This window comes from Balaenoptera borealis (genome assembly GCF_965194805.1).
Source record: "Balaenoptera borealis genome assembly, chromosome: 15".
NCBI lineage: Eukaryota > Metazoa > Chordata > Mammalia > Artiodactyla > Balaenopteridae > Balaenoptera > Balaenoptera borealis.
The window spans coordinates 80343667-80363683 of NC_138871.1; the positions used below are offsets into that span (position 1 = coordinate 80343667).

General features: G+C 51.1%; 1 protein-coding gene across 1 annotated transcript; it reads right to left on the minus strand.

Annotated features, from left to right (window-relative positions):
• Positions 1–9278: 9278 nt before the first annotated feature.
• Positions 9279–18185, minus strand: MYCN (MYCN proto-oncogene, bHLH transcription factor). The gene is given in 4 exon segments (XM_082357272.1): positions 9279–13520; positions 15663–16572; positions 17789–17830; positions 17832–18185. Coding segments are annotated over 4 exon segments (1671 nt in total). The 5' UTR covers positions 17946–18185; the 3' UTR covers positions 9279–12915.
• Between the last annotated feature and the right edge of the window lie 1832 nt (positions 18186–20017).

Consider the following 20017-nt stretch of genomic DNA (forward strand, 5'->3'; position numbering starts at 1 on the left):
AGGGCATGGCCCAGGTCTCTATCAATTTCTCCTTTTACGTCTGTTAGCATTTGCCTTATGTATTGAGGTGCTCCTGTGTTGGGTGCATATATATTTACAATTGTTGTATCTTCTTGGATTGATCCCTTGATCATTACGGAGTGTCCTTCTTTGTCTCTTGTAACAGTCTTTATTTTAAAGTCTATTTTGTCCGATATGAGTTTTGCTATTCCAGCCTTTTTTTTTTGGCCACACCAAGCAGCTTGCAGGATCTTAGTTCCCAACCACGGATTGAACCCGGGCCCCGCGGTGAAAGCACTGAGTCCTAACCACTGGACCGCCAGGGAGTTCCCCTACTCCAGCCTTCTTTTGATTTCCATTTGCCTGGAATACCTTTTTCCATCTCCTCACCTTCAGTCTGTGTGTGTGTTTCTAGATGTGAAATGGAAAGAGAGGGTTCCCACACTATGCCCTCAGCACTCCCCAAAGCCACTGTGAGCTACCACACATTCCCTGGATTCTCTAACGGGTTCAGCCTTAAGGCTCTGGTCTGCTGTGCATGTGACACCCACATTCGTGTCCTCAACTCTGCTGTAGTGAACAGGCTGGTGGTTCCTGCCCATGAAGCCTGAGCTCTGTTATCTTACAGTGGTCTCATCCCTTGCTGGACGTCAGAAACATCTGGGAAGGCTTTAAAAATCTTCAGCATTGGGAATTCCCTGGCAGTCCAGTGGTTAGGACTCCACGCTTTCACTGCCGAGGGCGCAGGTTTGATCCCTGGTCAGGGAACTAACATCCCACGAGCTGCATGGAGCGGCCAAAATATATATATGTATATATATATATATATATATACATATATATATATGTATATATATATATATAAAATCTTCAGCAATTCACTAAATCATGTGGATTTAGTGAATCCAGAGATCAAAAAAGAGTGTGACTCTTCTCTAGGAGTTTCACAGATAGTGAAAGATGTGTATTGTCATTGTAATATTCATAGCACTTATTGAGGAACCTGGAAGATCTAGTCTATCATCTCTATTTTTTAAAATATTTATTTATTTTATTGATTTATCTTCTTTCTTTTTTTTGGCTGAGTCAGCTCTTAGTTGTGGCACGCGGGATCTTTCGCTGCAGCGTGGGCTCTTCGTTGTGGCGCTAGGGCTTCTCTCCAGTTGTGGCGCAGGGCGTGTGAGCTCTGTAGTTTGCAGCACGTGGGCTTAGTTGCCCCGCGGCATGTGGGATCTTAGTTCCCCGACCAGGGATTGAACCTGCATCCCCTGCATTGGAAGGCAGATTCTTTATCCCTGGGCCACCAGGGAAGTCCCCATCTCTATTTTAATGATGATGAACTTGAGACTCAGGGGGGTGCCTGGACAGTATGTAAACGAATCACCAAACACCCAAAGTGAAACATGAGATGTGCAGCGCAGGAGGGTAGAGTAGTACTAAGGGAGCACAGGAGAGGTTTCAATAAATTCCAACAAGATGGGTCACGGAAGGCTTTGCGAAAGAGACAGCTGATGAGCTGAGCCATGAAAAATGGGTAGTATTGAGAAAGGTGGGGACAGGGTAGCTTCCAGATAGAGGGGTCAGCTGGAGGAAAGCACAGAGGCCAGGAGTGTCTGCACCCTCCTGTGGAATTGTATTGTTATGTGAGCTCACAAACGCTAGCCTATTTATAGCCTATTCTTATTTGTTTAGGGAAGAATCTTCAACAGAGATATCAAACATTTAACTGGCATTTTCAGTTCTTTGAGGTACCAGGGCTGCCAGTACAATTGTTCAGGTTGTGTCCTGCCCAAGAGGTGCCCTACTGGGGCTGGGGGAAGAGGGAGCTGATTTCCAGCTGCATTCTGTTCACCAAGCCATGCCTACCAGTGGGCTACGTCTGCCTGGAGAAGAGAGGAAGCCTATCTCTAATTCATGCAAAGGTGCCATATAGGTTATTTGAAGGTAGCGCTGCAGATCAGAAGAAATGAGGAATCCACAGCGTTCAAAACAGTTTGTTTTTCTCAGAATCTAAGTGACAGTTTATATCCCAAGATTGGCCCGTTTTGGGTAAGACAAAAGAAACATAACTGTCCCCACCAAACCAGGTGATTCTTAGGTTTTGTATGGACCCAGTGTCAGTGTCTGAAATCATTGTTTGATCTCCTTTTAGTCTGGGGACATAACAATGTTAGTGCTAAAAAGAACATACCCAGTCACCAGATTTGTAGGAAGATTCTTCTACCCAAGGCAGAAACATAAATGACCAGAGGTCTACAGATTATGGGAACTAAGAAAGACCTCAGACATAACATAATCAAAAATTCTCATTTTACAGAGAGATACAGTATAGAGAAACCCATTCAATCATTCATTCATCACTTGCTGCCTGCCTACTCTGTGCAAAACCCGTTCTAGAAGATACAGAACACACAAGACAAGAGAGCCCCTTACTCCTTGTAAGAGAGATAAGACCCAAATACAGTGACTTATAATACACAATGAAAAGTAATTTGTGACCTAACAAAGATACAAAACAAACAGGCATATTCATACATATTTATGCGTATGTGGAAAAATCTAGGAAGAGGTACACCAGCATTTTAATAGTTGTTCTCTCTGAAGGGTGGGTTACTAGCGATATTTTTCTTTCTTTTTTATACTTTATTGTCTAATTTTTTTCATAGTGACCATGGTCGGGAGGGAGGGAGTTATCTTCATTTCTCAAAGCCCAAAAGAGTATGGGAAAGACACTGGGTGAGGTTAGAGGCAGGAAAGAAAACTCTCTGAAGAGGAGAATGTGAAGGTTTTGTGAAGGAGATACCTTTAAGCTGGTCCCTGGGCTTTGGATGTGGGGAAATGAGCAGAGAGAAGAGAGAAAACATAGAATCAACAAGGCTTGAGGTGGAAGAAACACTAAGTAGTGGCCTCGCTGAGTCAAGACCAAGGCTCTCCAAGGCCCAGGTCTGGGCTCCCCCCACCAAGGCCAGGAGTGCTGGGGGGGCCCCCATGGGAAGCAGGCATGATGGTTACTAGTTACTGAGACTGGTGAGCACCATCCAGAACAACTTTGTGTGGGTTAAATATGTTCCTATAATAGCAAATTCTTCCAAAGTCACACGGGACCCAATCATGTCCCTCTCCTCAGACCCCATGGCGGGTTCCCATCACCTGGAGGCAGTCCTTAGACCCAACCCATCCATCTCACCTGCAGCCCCAGGATGCACCTGTGCCCTAAACACACTCCGTACCTACCTCCTTGCAGCTCCATTCAGGCTGCCCCTCAACCTGCAATGCTCCTCCTGTCTTTCCCCACCAGGCCAATCACCCGTCCACTAAGGCCACCTTGCACACCATCTCCTGTGTGGGAAGGCTCTCCTATATTTCCCACCACCCCTTCTCTGAAAATTATTGTGTTCACATCTCACCTTCCTTCCTAGGTGATGGTCAGAGTCCTCTGCGGCTGTGACTCTTCTCCCCACCTGCACTCCATCTCCTTCACCTGCACACGCTCTCCATCCCTGGAAGGGTTGAATGGAATGGCATTGAGTTCTACATTTTGCTGTTGAGCCCTAGTACAGGAAGGGCAAGCGTTACATGGCTCAGGAGACTTTGGGGAGCCTGGCATTCCGTAATTCCATAATTCCAAGAAATCAAAACAAAATTGCATTGCGACTTCAGAGTGCATTCTGTGATCACATAGCGCATTACCATTTTATGGGGGTGTGGGAGAGGTGGAGAGCCGAGTGAGCTCGGAGCTCCGAATCAGTGGAGAGGGGACCCCCAAACTGAAGCCGTTCTCCATCAGGATAGCTTTAAGGGCTGACTCTCCCAGGGCCCTCCCCTCATGGGATTTATAATAAGGGTACCATCTGCATATTGAAGAGTCCCCAGATCAACTCTCATTCCCAAGCTCCAGGCCCTTTGTCCCTTCTCTTAATAATATGCACATGTCATTAACATGACAGACCCTCTCCCCTTCAGGGGGCCTGGGATGGGGGAGGATCTTCAGCCAGGCACTTGTGCCCCTTGAATAAGGATTTTCAGAATATGGAAACTGTTGCTCCCTGGGAGTTAACTGGGGGTGACCCCCAAAAGCTAAATATATGTAAACACCTCTTTTAAAGGTCCCTAAAAGCTCTACTTGACTTGCCCTCTTGTTCCTTTTATGAAAGAACCCACCTTCAAATCCTGAGGGATGTCATCCCTCTAGCCCCAAAGGCCTTGGCCAAAATGGTTTCACAACCGCCAATAAAAGGGAAACTCCACCACCAGGAGTTGTGAATCTCACAGGTCACGTTAACGGTAGCGAAGGTCTGAACCCAGTTTCAGATGCCTGAACTTGCAGCTTCTCTGATGAAACAGAACCCGCCTCCCCACAGAATCTCAGGGAGGATTTTATGCCATGTGTCCCCTGCTGTCTCCGGGACCAGCCTATCCCCAGATAGCTTCAGGAAGGCCATTCCCTCACAGCTTGGGATTATTTGGTAACTTAAAAATTCTCCTTTTGGCTCCTTGCAAAGACCTGAGGAATGAAGGAGACTCAAGAAGGCCAGACTAGGGACTTCCCTGGTGGCGCAGTGGTTAAGAATCTGCCTGCCAACGCGGGGAACACTGGTTCAAGCCCTGATCCGGGAAGACCCCATGTGCTGTGGAGCAACTAAGCCCATGAGCCACAACTACTGAGCCTGCGCTCTAGAGCCTTCAAGCCACAGCTACTGAAGCCCCTGCACCTAGAGCCCGTGCTCCGCAACAGGAGAAGCCACCACAGTGAGAAGCCTGTGCACCGCAGCAAAGACCCAACGCAGCCATAAATAAATAGATAAATTTATTTTAAAAAAAAAAAGCCCAGGCTGGAAGACAGAAGCCAGCGTTATGGTCACGCCTCCAAAGCACTACTATTATTATTACTATTTAGTAGTATTATTATCATTAAATAGAAGGAGCCCCAAAGCCTGAGAGAAGTAGAGTGGGCAAGTCAGCCTTTGTGTGGAACCCGCCACCTTCACACTCACGGTCAACGGCATCCCAGAAGGAAAACAAGAGATTTCTCCTCCTGATACAGCCTGAGGATGACTCATTTCGAGTCACTTAGCAGTGGTTCCAGAGCTCAAGTCCAGGTGCCCCGACACCAAGGCAATGTTCTTTCCAGCCCCTCCTTGCTTGCCAGGCCCTTGAACTCTACGTGGCTGGCTGAGCCCTTGGAGGTGTGTGCGGTGGTGGTCCCAGCCTCGGCCTCCAAGCTTACAGAGTAGCCCTGTCCGGCTGGTCGCCCTGCGGTGAGAAAAAGCCAGCGCTAACGGGAGGGAAGCATGAGGGACGCTCCAGCCCCATGTGCCCAGAGACGGACTGTTTACCGAGACGCAGGACTTTCAGTTTTAAAACTGGGACAGTCACAGGGCAAGAGGGGAAAAAGAAACCACATCCCTGCAAAAGGACTTCCCCTCCTCAAGTGAAAACACTGTGGAGAGAGCACTTGAACGGCAGTGAGCGTCACAATAAGCATTTCATGGTGGTTTCTACTCCAATTACCCCGCCCTCAGCATCCATGCCTCCAGTGAAGCTGGGGCTTAATTTGCACTTGAGCTAAAGGCTGTTTCTTGGCTCCAACATGTTCATGTTGTGGTTCGTCACCGTCGGCAAGAAAACAGTCCTCCTGGGGCTGCCCAGCCAGCAGAACCCGTGGCCACGGGCAACAGAGCAGCCTTCACACACAGGCAGCCAAAGGTAATGGAGACTCGGACTGCAGTGACAGAAGGACGTGCGCACTTACATTACCCAGAGGAATTTCCAAGGGAGGTGACTCTCCAGGAGAAGCAACCTCCCAGAGGTGTCAAACGAAACGCGTTCACAGCCATCCTGGAAGCTTACAGTTACAGACAACCAAGGAAACCTCCAACTTCATTATTTTAATGACATGTTTGGAGAACAGGGTTTCTGGTAGAAAGATGCTTTTCCCTGAAGACAAACTATAAAATATTAGTTCAGGGAATTCAGAAAAAGGACCAACTTAGGATAAGAAAGATTTACTTTCACACCCAAATGCAAACAGACCATTTACAATAGTAAACCCTGGTCTCAACCCTGCCCCCTTCATCAATGAAAAATGTCTCTTAACTATAGCTTGAGCATCTTCAAATCCCTAGTCTCAGTATAAATTGCCTGTTCTTCTTGGCTTTATGCCAAAGAAAAGTGGCTACACCAACCCCAAGCGAAAACTCAAGGTGTTAGCTATCTGTTATCATATTCCGTTTTCATGTGAGTAATCCAATTAAGAATTGGACTTATCATTGTTTTCTCTAGTTCCAGATGAGACAAACCTGTGTAACCAGTTGCACAAATTGAGAACCTCTAGCTGGCTTTGAACAATGAGTCAAGTCTTTTCATTGGCAATAATTATTTAACATTATGGGGCAGCTACCTGTTCTAGGTACCGTTGAGCAATCAGAGATGTGCCTACTGACCTTAAATGTGTTTCCTACCTGGGGGGAACCCACTTAGAGATGAATCAGAAAGCAAACAGTGAAGTACACCGGTGAAGCACGTGCCGAACGAGAGCTGACTGTGGCAGTAAGACCTCATAGAAGACTCCCCAGCTTCCACAGTGATGTCCCATCCCTCTTATACTTTACGGCATTCTATCCCTGTAAGAACCTTGGCAGGTGGTGATTACTGTTGTTGTCTGAGAGCTGAAGAAAGTGAGATTCAGAGGGAGGTGACTTGCCCTCAGCCACGGACTAGTGAATGTCAGAGCCCAGATGTGCGTCACACCCAGAGCTTCCTGGAGACTGGAGAATGTTCCCAAGCACTGCAGATATTTTACCATTCAAGACTCCAGCCATCCCCAAGGATCAATGACTCTCTATCCTTAGAATTGAAAGGGGGCCTTGGAGGTCACCATCTCCAATCCATCCCACTTCCAGTTGAGTCAGTTGAGCACCAGGTGCTTACCTCCTGTGCCAATGCAAATAGCGAATAACTGAGCTAAGAGCCAAGCCCAAAACAAGTATTTGTATTTCCCAGACCTGCCTCCCAGTCAACTGGCAACATCATTTTGTAGGTCGGACGGACTGCTTTTACCGTCTCCTTCAGGAAAATGGTGGACGGTAGCCTAAGACAGAAAATTCAACTGGTAACAAGCTGCAGATTTGTGAAGAAACAGACTTCTCTCCTGCACACCACTTCCCAAAAGCCTGCTGAAATTCTTAGGGTTGCTGAAAGGCAGAAGAAAGTCGATTTCGCCTTGCCTCTTTAGAGCACATCTCACAGCAACTCATCTGTATTTATCACAGGAGTACGTGCTGTGTGTGTTCTCCCGATACGCATTGTACCATAGGCTTGTCTGCTTCAACCATAAAAAGGCTCTGTTACTTCTCCTGGTCAAAGGCTTCAGGATGAATGTCTTGCAGCATGATACGCCAATATCAAAAGAGATCAGGTAACCCTGGTCAGTGGCCTATGAAGAGATTTCCTTTACAAGTAAGGAAAACTAATAAACCATTGTAGAAGGCGTCGATGTTCTGCCACACTCAAATTCCTAGGCTTCGTCTTAAAATAGGCTTCAAAGCTCACATTCATTTGTTTCCAAGGTACCCGTTTTCAGGTTTTGTAAGGCCTCTTTTGAGGAACAAAAGTCTGCAAAGTTCTTGTTAAGCGCAGGCTTGTGAATTTGTTCTGCCACTAAAGGTTTTTTAAAGATTCTTTGCCCTAGTAACATCCTAGGGAAATGGAGAGAGGAAGGATTCTGTCAATAAGAAATCAGATTGTTTAACAGACTTAAATCGTACCCATCATGCACCAGGCACTATTCCACGTGCCGTGTGTTAGTGAATTTCTGAAATCTCCCAGAAGCCCAGGTGAAGTGGGTGGTGCCAGCCCCGAGGTACCGGTAGGGAAACTGCACAACCCAGAGCTTGTGGGTGTGGGGATCAGATTCAAACCAGGTGGTCTAACTTTAGATCCACACTCTGTGACATCCTCGTGCTTCCCTTAGAGAGAGTGAATAATAAGTTGGTGGGGGACCTTTGCCAATGTCCAAAGGGAGTTAAAGGAGGAAGAGCCTTGAACTAGGAAGACTGAGGCCACAACAGTGCCCGGGTCACTCTCCACCAGCCCTGCCCCTCAGCTCCAGAGAAACTTCCAGATCTTTCTACTCAAACCTGCAACCCGCCTCCCTCCTGCTGTGGCATCCCAGAGTTCCTCCATTCTGTACTACTTATCTTTCATAGCATTCACCACCTGATTAAATGCTATTTAATTTAGTTGCTTATTGTATTTCTTTTATTGTTGTCACTCTCTCCTAGACCACAAACTCCCTAAAGCACGGATTTGAGGGAGTTTGATCTCTTTTGTTCACTGATGTCTCCCAAGCACCTGGAACTGAGCTTGACACATGGTAGGCGTGACGTTAATGTTTGTTATGAGAGAGAGAGGAGAGGAAGGAAGGGAGGAGGCTGGGAGGGAGGAAAAGAGGGAGAGAAAGGTAGAAAGGAAAAAGAAAAGTGAGCAGACCGGCTGAAGTTCCTTTCCTTGCTGGTGTCCTACCTCTGAAATGGGACACTGAGTTCGATGGCCTCTTCCAAACCTAATAACCTCTGATTCGAAAAACAACCCAAATTAGGATTTTCAAAAGACAGCCATCACGGGGATGAATGAAAGTCAAACCCAGAAGACCCAGTTCCCCAAATGGATATAGGATGAGCTGGCCAGCTCTCCTGGAGGATTGTGAGAGTCGGGTGTAAAAACCTGAGTGATCTCTCTGGTGCTACACAGAGGTGGGAAGATTGTAACCACTGTCACCACAGTGCAGGTGACCTGTGGCCTCAGACAAGCGTACAAGCCTCCTTAGGCCTGCGACAGACCAGCAAACCAGCTTCCTCCAAAAGTGAGCTCTGAAGTGGGAAACTGGAGGAGCCGGATTCAGCCATGGGACCCCTCATAGGCTTTGGCTCAATCATCGCCCTGCCCCCCACCCATCCCTCCGGTCTCCCCTCCTTCTATCCAGCCCCCCGGGACTTAACTCCCTTCCAGACTCTGGGCTCCCTAAAGACAGGCCTCCATGTGTGTTTTATCTTCACCTCCAGCCGTCAGCTCCCAATGCTCACTGATGCCCAGTGGATGTGTTTCCCCAGTTGGATTAGCCTGAGAGCTCGGGAAGCTGGTTGGCAGGAGGCAGCCACGTAACGGTCCTCACCGCGTTCCTTCCTCTGCTGCCTACTCAGCCGCCAGGCTTCTGCCCGCCTCAGCCAAGACCCTGTCATCTGTCAGGCACCAGGCCGGAGCCAAAGAATCAGAGGAGAACAGGACGCTGTACCTGCTTTAGGGGACTCCACGGTCAAGGAGGTCCAGGAGGGTGATGGGGACTCTTCTCTCTCCAGAGGCGATGTGGGATTAGCAGCTGGAAAAGGCATCCCTGGGGGTATGAGAAAGCCTTCTTGAACGAGATGACATTGGGTTTGTCATTCCAGGTTGAAAAGGATTTCAGTAAATGGAAACTGGGTAACCCAGGAGGAGAGAATACAGTGGGACAAGTCAGAGGTGAGAGAGCGTGTCTGGCGTGGCTGGAAAGAGGGGCGTCTGTGGAGGGGCAGGGGTGATGGAGCTCGTGGGCCAGGGTGAAAGCAGCCTCACAGGCCGGGCTGAAGGATTTGGACTCTATCCGATGAGTGGTGGGGAACTGTTAGAAGTTTGTATGCAGGGTGGGCTATTTAGAAGGACTAATATGGAAGCACCCTGTGGGTGGATGGGTGAGCCAGGAGGTAGGGAGGCTACCGTGTGAGTGTGGGGAAAGCCAGTACCATGGAAAGAACACAGGCCGATCGTCAGCAAACTCCAGTCCCGGGTTCGGCCACTAATTCGATATGGGATCCCATGACCCCATTCTATAAAATGAAGTAATTCAATGAGATGGTCCCTACGCTCGCTCCAAGTCCTATGATTTATTGATCTAACTGATATAGAGCCGTCTCTCAAATAGTCTCAAACTGCTCTTGGGGAATTCCCTGGCGGTCCAGTGGTTAAGACTCCGCGCTTCTACTGCAGGGGGCACGGGTTCAATCCCTGGCCGGGGAACTAAGATCCCGCATGCTGCACGGCAAGGCCAAAACAAAATAAAATAAAAATTTTTTTAAATGAAACTGCTCTTGGAATGCAGAGAAGGGCTCTCGTGTTATTGAAAGGAGTGGTTCAATTCTTCTGTGACTACAGCAATTGCTTTACAGATTATTGCAGATCTAAATTGAGTGACACTTTCCCTCCGCTGGAGCAGGAAAGGCAAATGAGAGGTATGTTATCTTAGTTTTAACATTTTAATACATATTTTTGATCCACCTAAAGCAAAAAGTTCTCTTTAAAGTAACATAAAGAACATTTTTAAAAAGGTCGTTAAATAACAATGAAAAACAAAAGATCATAAACATTTAGAAGAGAGAATGGGCACTCAGTATGTGGAATGAGAGCATGGAATTTGGCTCTGAGCTTCCCAGCAGCCAGAGCAAAAATGGAGCCTGATAGGAATTACAGTTTAAAGCCTTGTTCATCTCAACAGTTTAACCCCCTCCAGGACTAGAGTTCTATCTCATCTGAAACACCTAGGTAGGCCCCATATGGGGATCACAAAAAAAATGAATTGGGATGATTGAGTTGGGTTTCAAGAATCTCAATACCTTTGAGGTCTCTCAATTTTCTTTTGGCTCATGGGCACAGGACAAGGTGCAGAGGCTGCAGGGAAGATTTGAGGCCTGTAAAATGCAAATGGACGGGAAGTCTTTTTGAATGACAGTTTGAAAAGGACTCTCAAAGAGGGTTATTTTTTAGTGTGGGGATGGGGGCAAGGAGGGAGATTAAGGAGTAAAGAGAATTTTACCTGAATTTCAACATGATCTGACCATTGGTGATGTCCATGGCAATACCACCAACCTCATAGCTCAGGAAATGTGGCTGTAAACCAGGGGAGGACCTCAAATTCTAAACTCCACTGATCTTTGGAAAGTGCAGACAGGGACTCTGGTGGCCTAGGCAAGCAAAGCCGTTTCTCATCCCTGGACATGTTTTCTTCTGAGCAAAGCAAAGGTCTTTTCAGTTCAAAGCTAAAATCTGAGATGAATGAAACCTTCGAGAAATAGCTTTGAGTACCACCTTTCACCAAAGAGATGTATTTGTAGGCTCTCAGTTCTGAGATGCTGAATGCCTCCCCAGCAAGGGTATCATCTCCCACCAGGGAAACTCTGAAACTGCCTCCTAGCTCTGCTGGGGCCCCCTCCCCCAACCTGTTGGCCCTGGCTGTCCTCCAGAACCTGCAAAGGTTAATCTGGCTTCCACAGAACAGTCCAAGCAACCAAAGTAACCGGAGTGCCAAGCGGACAGAGCTACACTAACACCCCAGTGCCTCTCCTGAAGGGACAAGGCACTTGAGCTGGGCCACACCGCTGTCACTCCAGGAATTACTCTGGTGAATCAGACTGTTAGCTTTTTGAGGGGAGGGACCAACTCCATCTTTATTCAGCTACAATGCCTAGCATAGAACCTTGCACAGGTCCTAGTAAACTTTGATGAATGCTTTCTTCTTAGAAATGACCTGCACTCTATGCCGAAATATAAAGCCATCAGCTAATGGGATAAAGGTTACCAACATCAAATACTGCCAAGTTGCAGAACTCAGTGTCTTAATTTTACTTCTCCTTCTCAAGGGTCTGATGTCCCAGCTTAGTTTGGTTAAATGGCCAACGTATAGGAGAGCGTTTTGTAAACTATGGGGTGCTATTGCTAGCACACACAATCACTAATAACATATCTATGCTGTTTAACTTGGGAGAAATCTCGTAACCTTCCTAAGCTCAGTTCCCTCCACCTCAAGTGGGGACAATGGCCCCTCCCCAGCCAGGACTGTACAGGTATAAAGTGACTTGTCTGTGGAAACCAAGTTCCCTCTCCAGGTTATGGACTCTTGAAGGTTGCTGCTTAAAGGATAGAGTTTAACCGTTGCTGTTACCAAAAAAAAAAAAAAAAAGTTGCATCATTTAATTGCTATTTATTTTCATAAACATGAGGTATTTCAAAGTGCTATAAGATGCAGCACTAAATATATACATTTTGAAGAAATTAAACACAGAACTTTGCATTTACCCAGTTCTATGCACCAAACATGAACAAATACATTAACAGGAAGAAACAGGCTAGGAAAAAGGCATATATATATAGTAAATTTCTTTACAAAAGTTTCTTAGTTCAAAAAGTGATAAAGTAATATCTACTCAAAACTTTCACAACTCATTTTCATACGAAAATATAAGTATCAAATTTAGTTATGTATCAGGATCATACTAAAGTATACAGGCAGTGTAAGGATTAGTACAGTACATAACAGAGATTAACAATATATTTGTATACAAAACATGCCCCTCAAACATTGAGGTATTACAGTACTTAGGTATGAACTTCCAGTCTAATACTGGCCGCAAAAGCCACCTCTCATTACCCAGGACGTATACAAAAGGCAGGTGTGTCCATGGTATTTACAGAAATGTTCCCCAGGGGTATCAATGGCAAACCCCCATGTGGCATCGGCTGGAACTTAAGCACCATTTTAAAAAGAAGGAATGACTTTCTGTCGTCTGGAAACTTGTAACAAACAAGGTGACTTCAACAGCCCAGAAGGCTCCCAACGGTCAAGGACTTCGACCGCCGTCTCAGAGGGTGACGCGGAGGAAAACCGCCAGGGCCACCTGCATCCCATCCTGCAGGCCCTCTCCCGAGGTCCTGGCAGAACCCCTCACGTCCTGCTCCCCACCCAGATCCAAACTCGACGGGGGACCGATTTGAAAGTAAACCAACATTCTTAATGTCAACACAAGGTTTGTTTAAAAAACAAAACAAAACAAAACAAAACAAAAATCAAAATGTGCAAAGTGGCAGTGACTGTCCAGTTGGGAGACACGTTTAGCAAGTCCGAGCGTGTTCCATTTTCTTTAGCAACTGCTGCTGTCTTGCCTGCAGCTTCTCCTTCTCCAGCAAAAGCTGGTGCTCCTCGGCCTGGAGGGAGTGGACGTACTCGGTGGCCTTTTTCAAGATGACCACCTTGGCGGCCTTCTCGTTCTTCACCAGCTCTGGCACGTGGTCCCTGAGCGTGAGGAAGCTGGACCGCAGGTCGTTGCGGCGCTGGCGCTCCAGGATGTTGTGGTTCCGACGGCGTTCGCTGTCCTCCGAGTCAGAGTTGCGCGGGCTCAAGCTCTTGGCCTTTGGGGGGATGACGCTCTTGAGGGGACGCGGGGATGCTTCGCTCTTTATCTTCTTCTGGGGCGGCGCGTCCTCGCTCTCCACGAAGGGAGACGGGGCGGCGTAGTTGTGCTGCTGGTGGATGGGGACGCAGCGCTTGAGGATCAGCTCACCCGACGGGGCCCTCCCAGGTCCCAGGGCCGCGCTCTTGGGACGCACGGTGATGGTAAAGGTGGTGACGGCCTTGCTGTTGGAGGAGGACCGCCTCTTCTCCACAGTCACTACGTCGATTTCCTCCTCTTCGTCTTCCTCCTCGTCATCTTCATCATCTTTGAGAACAAGGTGAGGGTTATTCTCAGGATGAGGCACGTATGAATTAAATATACATACAGTCTCGTAGAGCAGGCCCTGGCCCGTGGTGTGCTCTTACTGTGATCCATCAGCACAGGCCTCTGAAGAGAGCTGTACATGCTTTTCCCTCCCCATACTCCTAGCATTTCATCCTCCATTCAAGCTTGAGCAGAAGGTGGCAGAAACAGAAAGAACCTCGGCTTTGGAGTTAGACAGAATCCTGGCTCCATCACACACACTAGCTGCACGACCCTGGGCAAGGTATTTTCTAAGCCTGTTTCCCCAGCTATTAAATGGGCAATAATGCCATAGGTTGAGTTGAACAGATAATACGTAGACAAGAGTCTCAGGAAACGGTACCCCTTTACCAACATCGCTAGTCTGCCCCATAGACTTATTTATATTTCCATCTCCACGCTTAAGAACTGAGGCTCCTTATTTTAGGAGCCTCAGTTAGCCACTTACACATGGTGGAGTTTGATTTTAAGTGAAACAAACTAAAGAACAATTTAATTCACTAAGGAAGAAAAATACCTTGTCTTCCATGAACATGAGTTCTATACAGTAAGCAGTTTTTCATCTTAACAAACATCAAACCTTAACTACAGAGCCGTAATCCACTGGAGCTCTAAACCCAGATACGGGGGCACCTCTTCTCAAAGTCACCACCACCCTCAGCAGCCACAAAAACGTGTAGCATCATGTGGCGTTTTCCCCCTCTCTCCTCATTTACTACCATGCTCGGGTAGAAAATTATTGTTTAAAACGCAAGCATGAAAATCAAAACACATCTTCTGCTTGATCTGAAGGGGACCGGAAAGCTGAACAATTGTGGGATTTGTTCTAAAGCCGAAATGTGAGGCTGTTCCAGTCGGTGGGTCCCTTTAAGCCAATGTTTTGGTTTTCTGCCAAGAAGACAGCTGTTGGAAGGAAGTGCTTCCTCACCAAAAGCTGTCAAGGCACAGACATTAAAGGGACAGAGCCGTTCAAACTGAAGCCTTATCCCCAAGTTTCCTTCCAGGAGCCTCAGATGAATCTGTCCTCAGCCCTGAAGGAAATGTAGGCTTTTTATCCATCCGCATTCTGAAAACAGTGGTTTTCAAGGTCCAAGTCTCCCAGCTCCAAGGACAAGGGCTATTCCAGTATTTGGCTAGAGTTCTTCACCTTCAGGCAAAGTCTTGGTTTTAACCCTGCTCTTCAGTTTCACCAGGAGGCACACAATAGAACTAATCAATGAGTACTTCAGGGTGTGTGCATTCCTGGAGGGCCTGCTAAGTGCCCGCCCTCACCTTGAAGGACACTGGGTTACAGAACACAGCTCGGGTCTGAAATTAGTCCTGGAGCTCTGGCTAGAAGATAAAACCGGGCGCTTCTCACTGCACACTGTAAAGAGGCGGCCCCTCGAGAATGTACACAACCGCTGTGGTACTGGCCGCCAGCTGCTGAGTGAAGGGAGGGAGGGATGGCCTTACCAGCTCCAGCCTCTCAGATCCTCGCCCGCCTGCCGGCCAGCATATCGCCGCCTGCTGGCGACCGACCAGGAGCAAATAAATAGCCCACCACCCACCGAGGGAGGGGGAAAAAAAAAAAAAAAAAAGAGTACCGAGGTTCGAAAAAATAAAATACAATCGGTACTCACCATCTGTGCAAGCCCTCCCTAACTTCCTGCACCCTAAATAGGACTTTGCACAGGCTTGTGCTTTTCGGGGCGTCTCCCCACCCCTGACCCGGGCCGCTGAGTCCCTTTCCACCCCTGAGCTAACAGGTTTCTGCCAGCGGCTCCCTGAACCCCAACTCGGCTTTAACCACTCAACTTTTCTTCATTTTCTTCCTCGGAGAACGCTGCAGAGAGAGACGGGGGACAGGGTGTGGGCCAGTGATGGAGTCGGGCTCCCGGCGGGGGGTGAGGGAACTTCAGGGAAGGTGAGGCTGGAGATCACAGCTTTCACCCACCCTCTCCTCCGTACCCTAGAGATCGGCCTGGGAAAAACCACTTCTCCGCCACCAGCACTACCTCCAAACGACTCTCCCCCAGCACCCTAACCCACGAACGACAAACCCGGCGCCACCCCCAGCCCCAGTACCCCAGGAGAGCAGCCGGACCCTGGCTCGCTCTTTACCTGAGTCGCTCAGGGTGTCCTCTCCGGAGGTGCTGAGGGCCTTGTGGTCACCGCCGCTGGCCAGGCGGCCGCCGGTGCGCGGAAGAGCGGCTACTGGGGCGCCCGCTGGGGCTGCGGCGCTCGCCCCCGAGGCGACCGCGGCCCCCGCCGCTGGGGCACCGGCCGGGGCGGCGGGCGCCGCCACGGGCTCGCGCTTGTTCACCGGGAACGGGAAGACCACGGCGGGATCAACGCACTCGGCGGCCGGGTGGGCGAGCTCGGCGGGCAGGGTGGCCCCGGCGCGGCCCGGCCCCGCAGCCACTGCGCTGTGCCCGCGGCCCGCGGGGCTGGTGGCGCCCGCGCCCGGGGCCGGGACCGCGGGCCCCGCGGCGGGCGGCCGGCCGTGCTGCAGCTTCTCGCTCACCGCGCGCTCCAGCTTCTCGCGGGCCGAGAAGCCGCTCCACATGCAGTCCTGGAGGATGACCGGGTTGGGCGTGAGGCCGCCCAGGCCCCCCAGGCCGAACGCGTCCTCCTCGGCCGGGTTGCCCCACAGGTCGGCCTCGGGCAGCAGCATCTCGGTGGCCCAGTTCGGGGGCTCCGGGCTGTGCTCCGGGAAGGCACGGCTGGGCGACAGCGGGGGCGTGGGCAACAGCTCAAACTTCTTCCAGATGTCCTCCCCCGGGGGGGTCGAGTCGGGGCCGCCGAAGTAGAAGTCATCTTCGTCCGGGTAGAAGCAGGGCTGCAGAGAGTCAAACTCGAGGTCCGGGTTCTTGCAGATCATCCCCGGCATGGTGGACGCGGTGCAGCTCGGCATCGGCTCGCCTCCTGGCCGCCGAATGAGGGCTTCTTTCCGCTCCACTCTTTTTAGTTCGGGGGGTGCTTCCTTCCCGTGGGGGGCGCGGAGGGCGGGGGCCCGCGCCAACCTCCGACACTGCAACCGACAGACACACCAGGAGAGGGTTGGCAAGCGGAGCCGGATGGGGGGCGCGACGGGTGGGGATGGGCAGCGGTCACCCCCTCTCACCCGCTTCCTCAATCTCCCCTCCAAGCCCCCCACTCCGCCCAGGGCTCCCGAAGGTGGAGGAAGTTGTGTCTCTCGCTCTCTCCCTCCCTCCTTTTGTGTACAAGCTGTCTACGACAGGGGGTGGGAGGGGGCATGCAGATGCGGGGGGTGGCGGCGTAGCTCTGCAACTTTGGAAACTGCCGTTTCATTCACACAAGGCACTGCCTGGGGGAGGGGGCTGTCCAAGGCTGCAGAACTCCAGCTCCCACCAGCTCACCGACACCCCCGGCTGCACCCAAGTAGGGCCCGCTGCTCCCAGGAAGCCCAGGACTCCAACCCAGCTACCGGGTCTAGGATTCTGGAGAACCCTCAACACCCCTCCCCCCCCCCTTGTAAAATTGCAACCTCGGGAGCGCAAGCGATAGCGGGGGGTTTAGGAAACTTTGCAAATGGAAAAACCCTTTCTCTAGACCGAGACCAACAACAGGCACCCAAATCCAGAACCCCCTCCCCCAAATTTTGATCCGACGCCCCCAGCGTTCACCCGCTGCAGGGAAAGTACTGCCAATAGCTGATTTTGAACCTCTCTAACCCCAGCCCCGCTGTTCCAAGCCCCCAACGACGTCCTCTTCCTGGGAGAGCCTGGACCCCAGTTCCCGGGAATGGTTCAGGGGCACCAGCGCGGGGAGGGTCGCAGGGAGAGCCACGTCTCCTCTGAGCTGGGGCGGCAGTGACCCAGATTACCACCGCGACGGCCTCGCCCTGCTTAACCCCCTTCTTCTTCCTCTGGGGGCACCCTCTGGAGGAGAACCCAGCTTCGGGGTGGGGACGCACCGGCTCCCCGTCAGCTCAAATGCAGACAAACGTTCTAGAGAAGGGTGAATTTCTTTTCGATGAAGCCATTACAACCCCTGGCAAGGGCACTAGATGGACTAGGGCGGGTCTCTCCCAGTCCGGGAGCCTTGGGGACTGGAAGTGGCTTTTCAGGGAAAACCCCGAGAGGGTTTTGTTTCGTAAGCAGAAACAGTCCCCGCGGGCACAGCCGGGCGCCCTGTGCGCCAGCCGCGATCCCGTCCAGGGCTTGCCTTCCCGCCGCGTTCGCCGCTCCCGGGGCGCCGGGCGCTTGGCGCCCCCCGCTCCTTACCTCCCGCCGACGGCCGGGGATCCGGAGGCGATTCTGTGCGGGGGGTCCCCGGGTGGTCAGGGGCGGGGGGTGGTCCTCGGGTGGCTGCAGTCTGTGCGCGCTTGCGCCTGGCTAGCGCTAGCTCGGCTCCAACCCAGTTCCCAGGAGCCCCCCGCATCCACCCAGCGCGTCCAGACAGATGACTGTCACTGGCTGCGCTTTGAAGCTCGGGGGATATTATTAACTGAAAAATCTGACACACCCGGGGGGCGGGGAGAGAAGGGGGCTGCGGCACAGACAAGGGGGAGGGAGAAAGGCAGAGGAAAGCGGCTTTACCCCGCCTTCTTGATTTCCATAAAAATCAGGGGAGGCGCCAAGGCTTTCGCGCCAAAAGCCACTTGCTTTTCTTCTTTGCAGAGCGGAGGCTGCAAAGCTGGGAAGCCCGGGGCGTGCTCCTCCCGCCCTTTTAGACCCCCGGGCTTGCCCCCTGTGCACTCTGCAGACCAGCTGCGCGCCGAGCGGTGCAACACCCACCCTGCGGGCCTGGCAATTGCTCGGCGTAAAAAAAAAAAAATTTCCGGAGGGCTCCGGGGGTGTTCAGAGGCTCCTAACCCAGCCCCCGCCTCGACTGCGTGTGTGTGCTGCTGAGCGCGAGGCCGACGTCCGGCCGGGCCGTGCGGGGGGCGAGGGAGGGGTGTTGCTCGTGTGTGATCTCGGAAGGGAAGCTGGACCCGGGGTGCACCGTGGGAGGGAGAGGACGCGCCCATTTAGGAACGAAACCGCGGGAGGTTTCTAGTTTTAAATTGAAAGGAGAGGGGCGCCCCCTTGTTTGAAAATAAATAAATAACTGCGGGCTACGAGGGTGGCGCCGCTGTGGTTTCCTCGGCCGAAGGCGACACCTCGCGGAGGCCGCGCAGAAAGCGGAGCCGCGGGGCCTGGTCTCGGGGGTCCAACTGGGGCCACGGGCAGCCCTCCCGCCGCGCTGTCAACCTGTCCTCACCACCGCGCGGGGGGTGCCGCCTCGCCTCGGCTTCCGAAGGGGATGGGCGTGAGGCTCCCGAAGCCGCTCCCACGGGCTCCCAAGTTAGCCTTTCAAAACCAGCTATTTCCCGAATTATGGGGAGGCGGATCAGGTCCTCGTTGGAGTCGGCGGTCCACACCTCCTGCAGCCCAAACCCTGGCTCAGAAACCTTGGCTTCAGATTGTTGCAGGCAAAGGGGCAAGCTGCTATCACTGCTCTGCCTCGTTGTGCCTTGGTTTCTTCAACTGAAATGGAGTTAGTGAGGGTGCTTACCACACAGGGTTGTTTTAAGATATTTTGAAAGCGTTCAGGACGGTGCCCAGCACAGGATGGGTGTTGAGTGTCAGCTATTGTTATTACCAGATCCTGATCGATTCTTCCGGGGAAATTAACACCCCACCCCCTCTCCCATCCCACCGCCGCTATCAGATCCTAACTTCACACTGGTCAAGCTTTCCTGCAGGTGTGTTGGGGGGCGGAGGGGTGACGGGGTCAGAGATTCCAGAACCAAAACTCCCCAGGAACAACCCGCATCTCAGCCCCCTTCACAACCAGATACACGATGAAGTGGGATTTCCTCGGGAAAAATGTTCCTCTTCGGATGGTTTGGGGTAGAGAAACCTGTCCCCTCCCACCCCCCCCCTCACTGGGGTGGGAAAGCTTCTCCACCTCCTTTTTCCCAAACTGGAAATGCCAGTCATCCTCGCCATTCACCTCCGCATTCAAACTAGTTACGGATGAGGATGCAGAGGGTCAGGGGGCAGCCTGTAAAACGCTCACCTATTAGCATTTGAGAAGGCTCTTCCAGTCCTTACCCTGGATGCCTACATAATTCAGGGGAGAGAGGCAGGTTCCCAGAGTCCTAGGAAGTGGCCCATGAATGAGGATAAGCTGCCCTTCCAAACACCTTTATTATTATTATTTCCTTCCCGTATGTAAAGCTCTAAACCTTTGCAAAAGCCTTTCACACTCCCACTTCTGCTTTTCCCTAACCCCCTAATCTAAACCATGCCCTCCCGCTGTATTCTCCCCAAGCATCCTGGATTTTCCTTCAGAACACTTAGTTTCATTTGTAATGATATATGCCTGGGAGAGTTTGTTTAATGCCCGCTTCTCCCGAGACACCGAGTGGAAACAGGCTCTGTCTTCCTCACTCCATCTATGTCTGTTTTGCTCCAGGGGGCATCCTTGGAGCAAAGCAGATACCTGTATACGTACGTACTCAACGA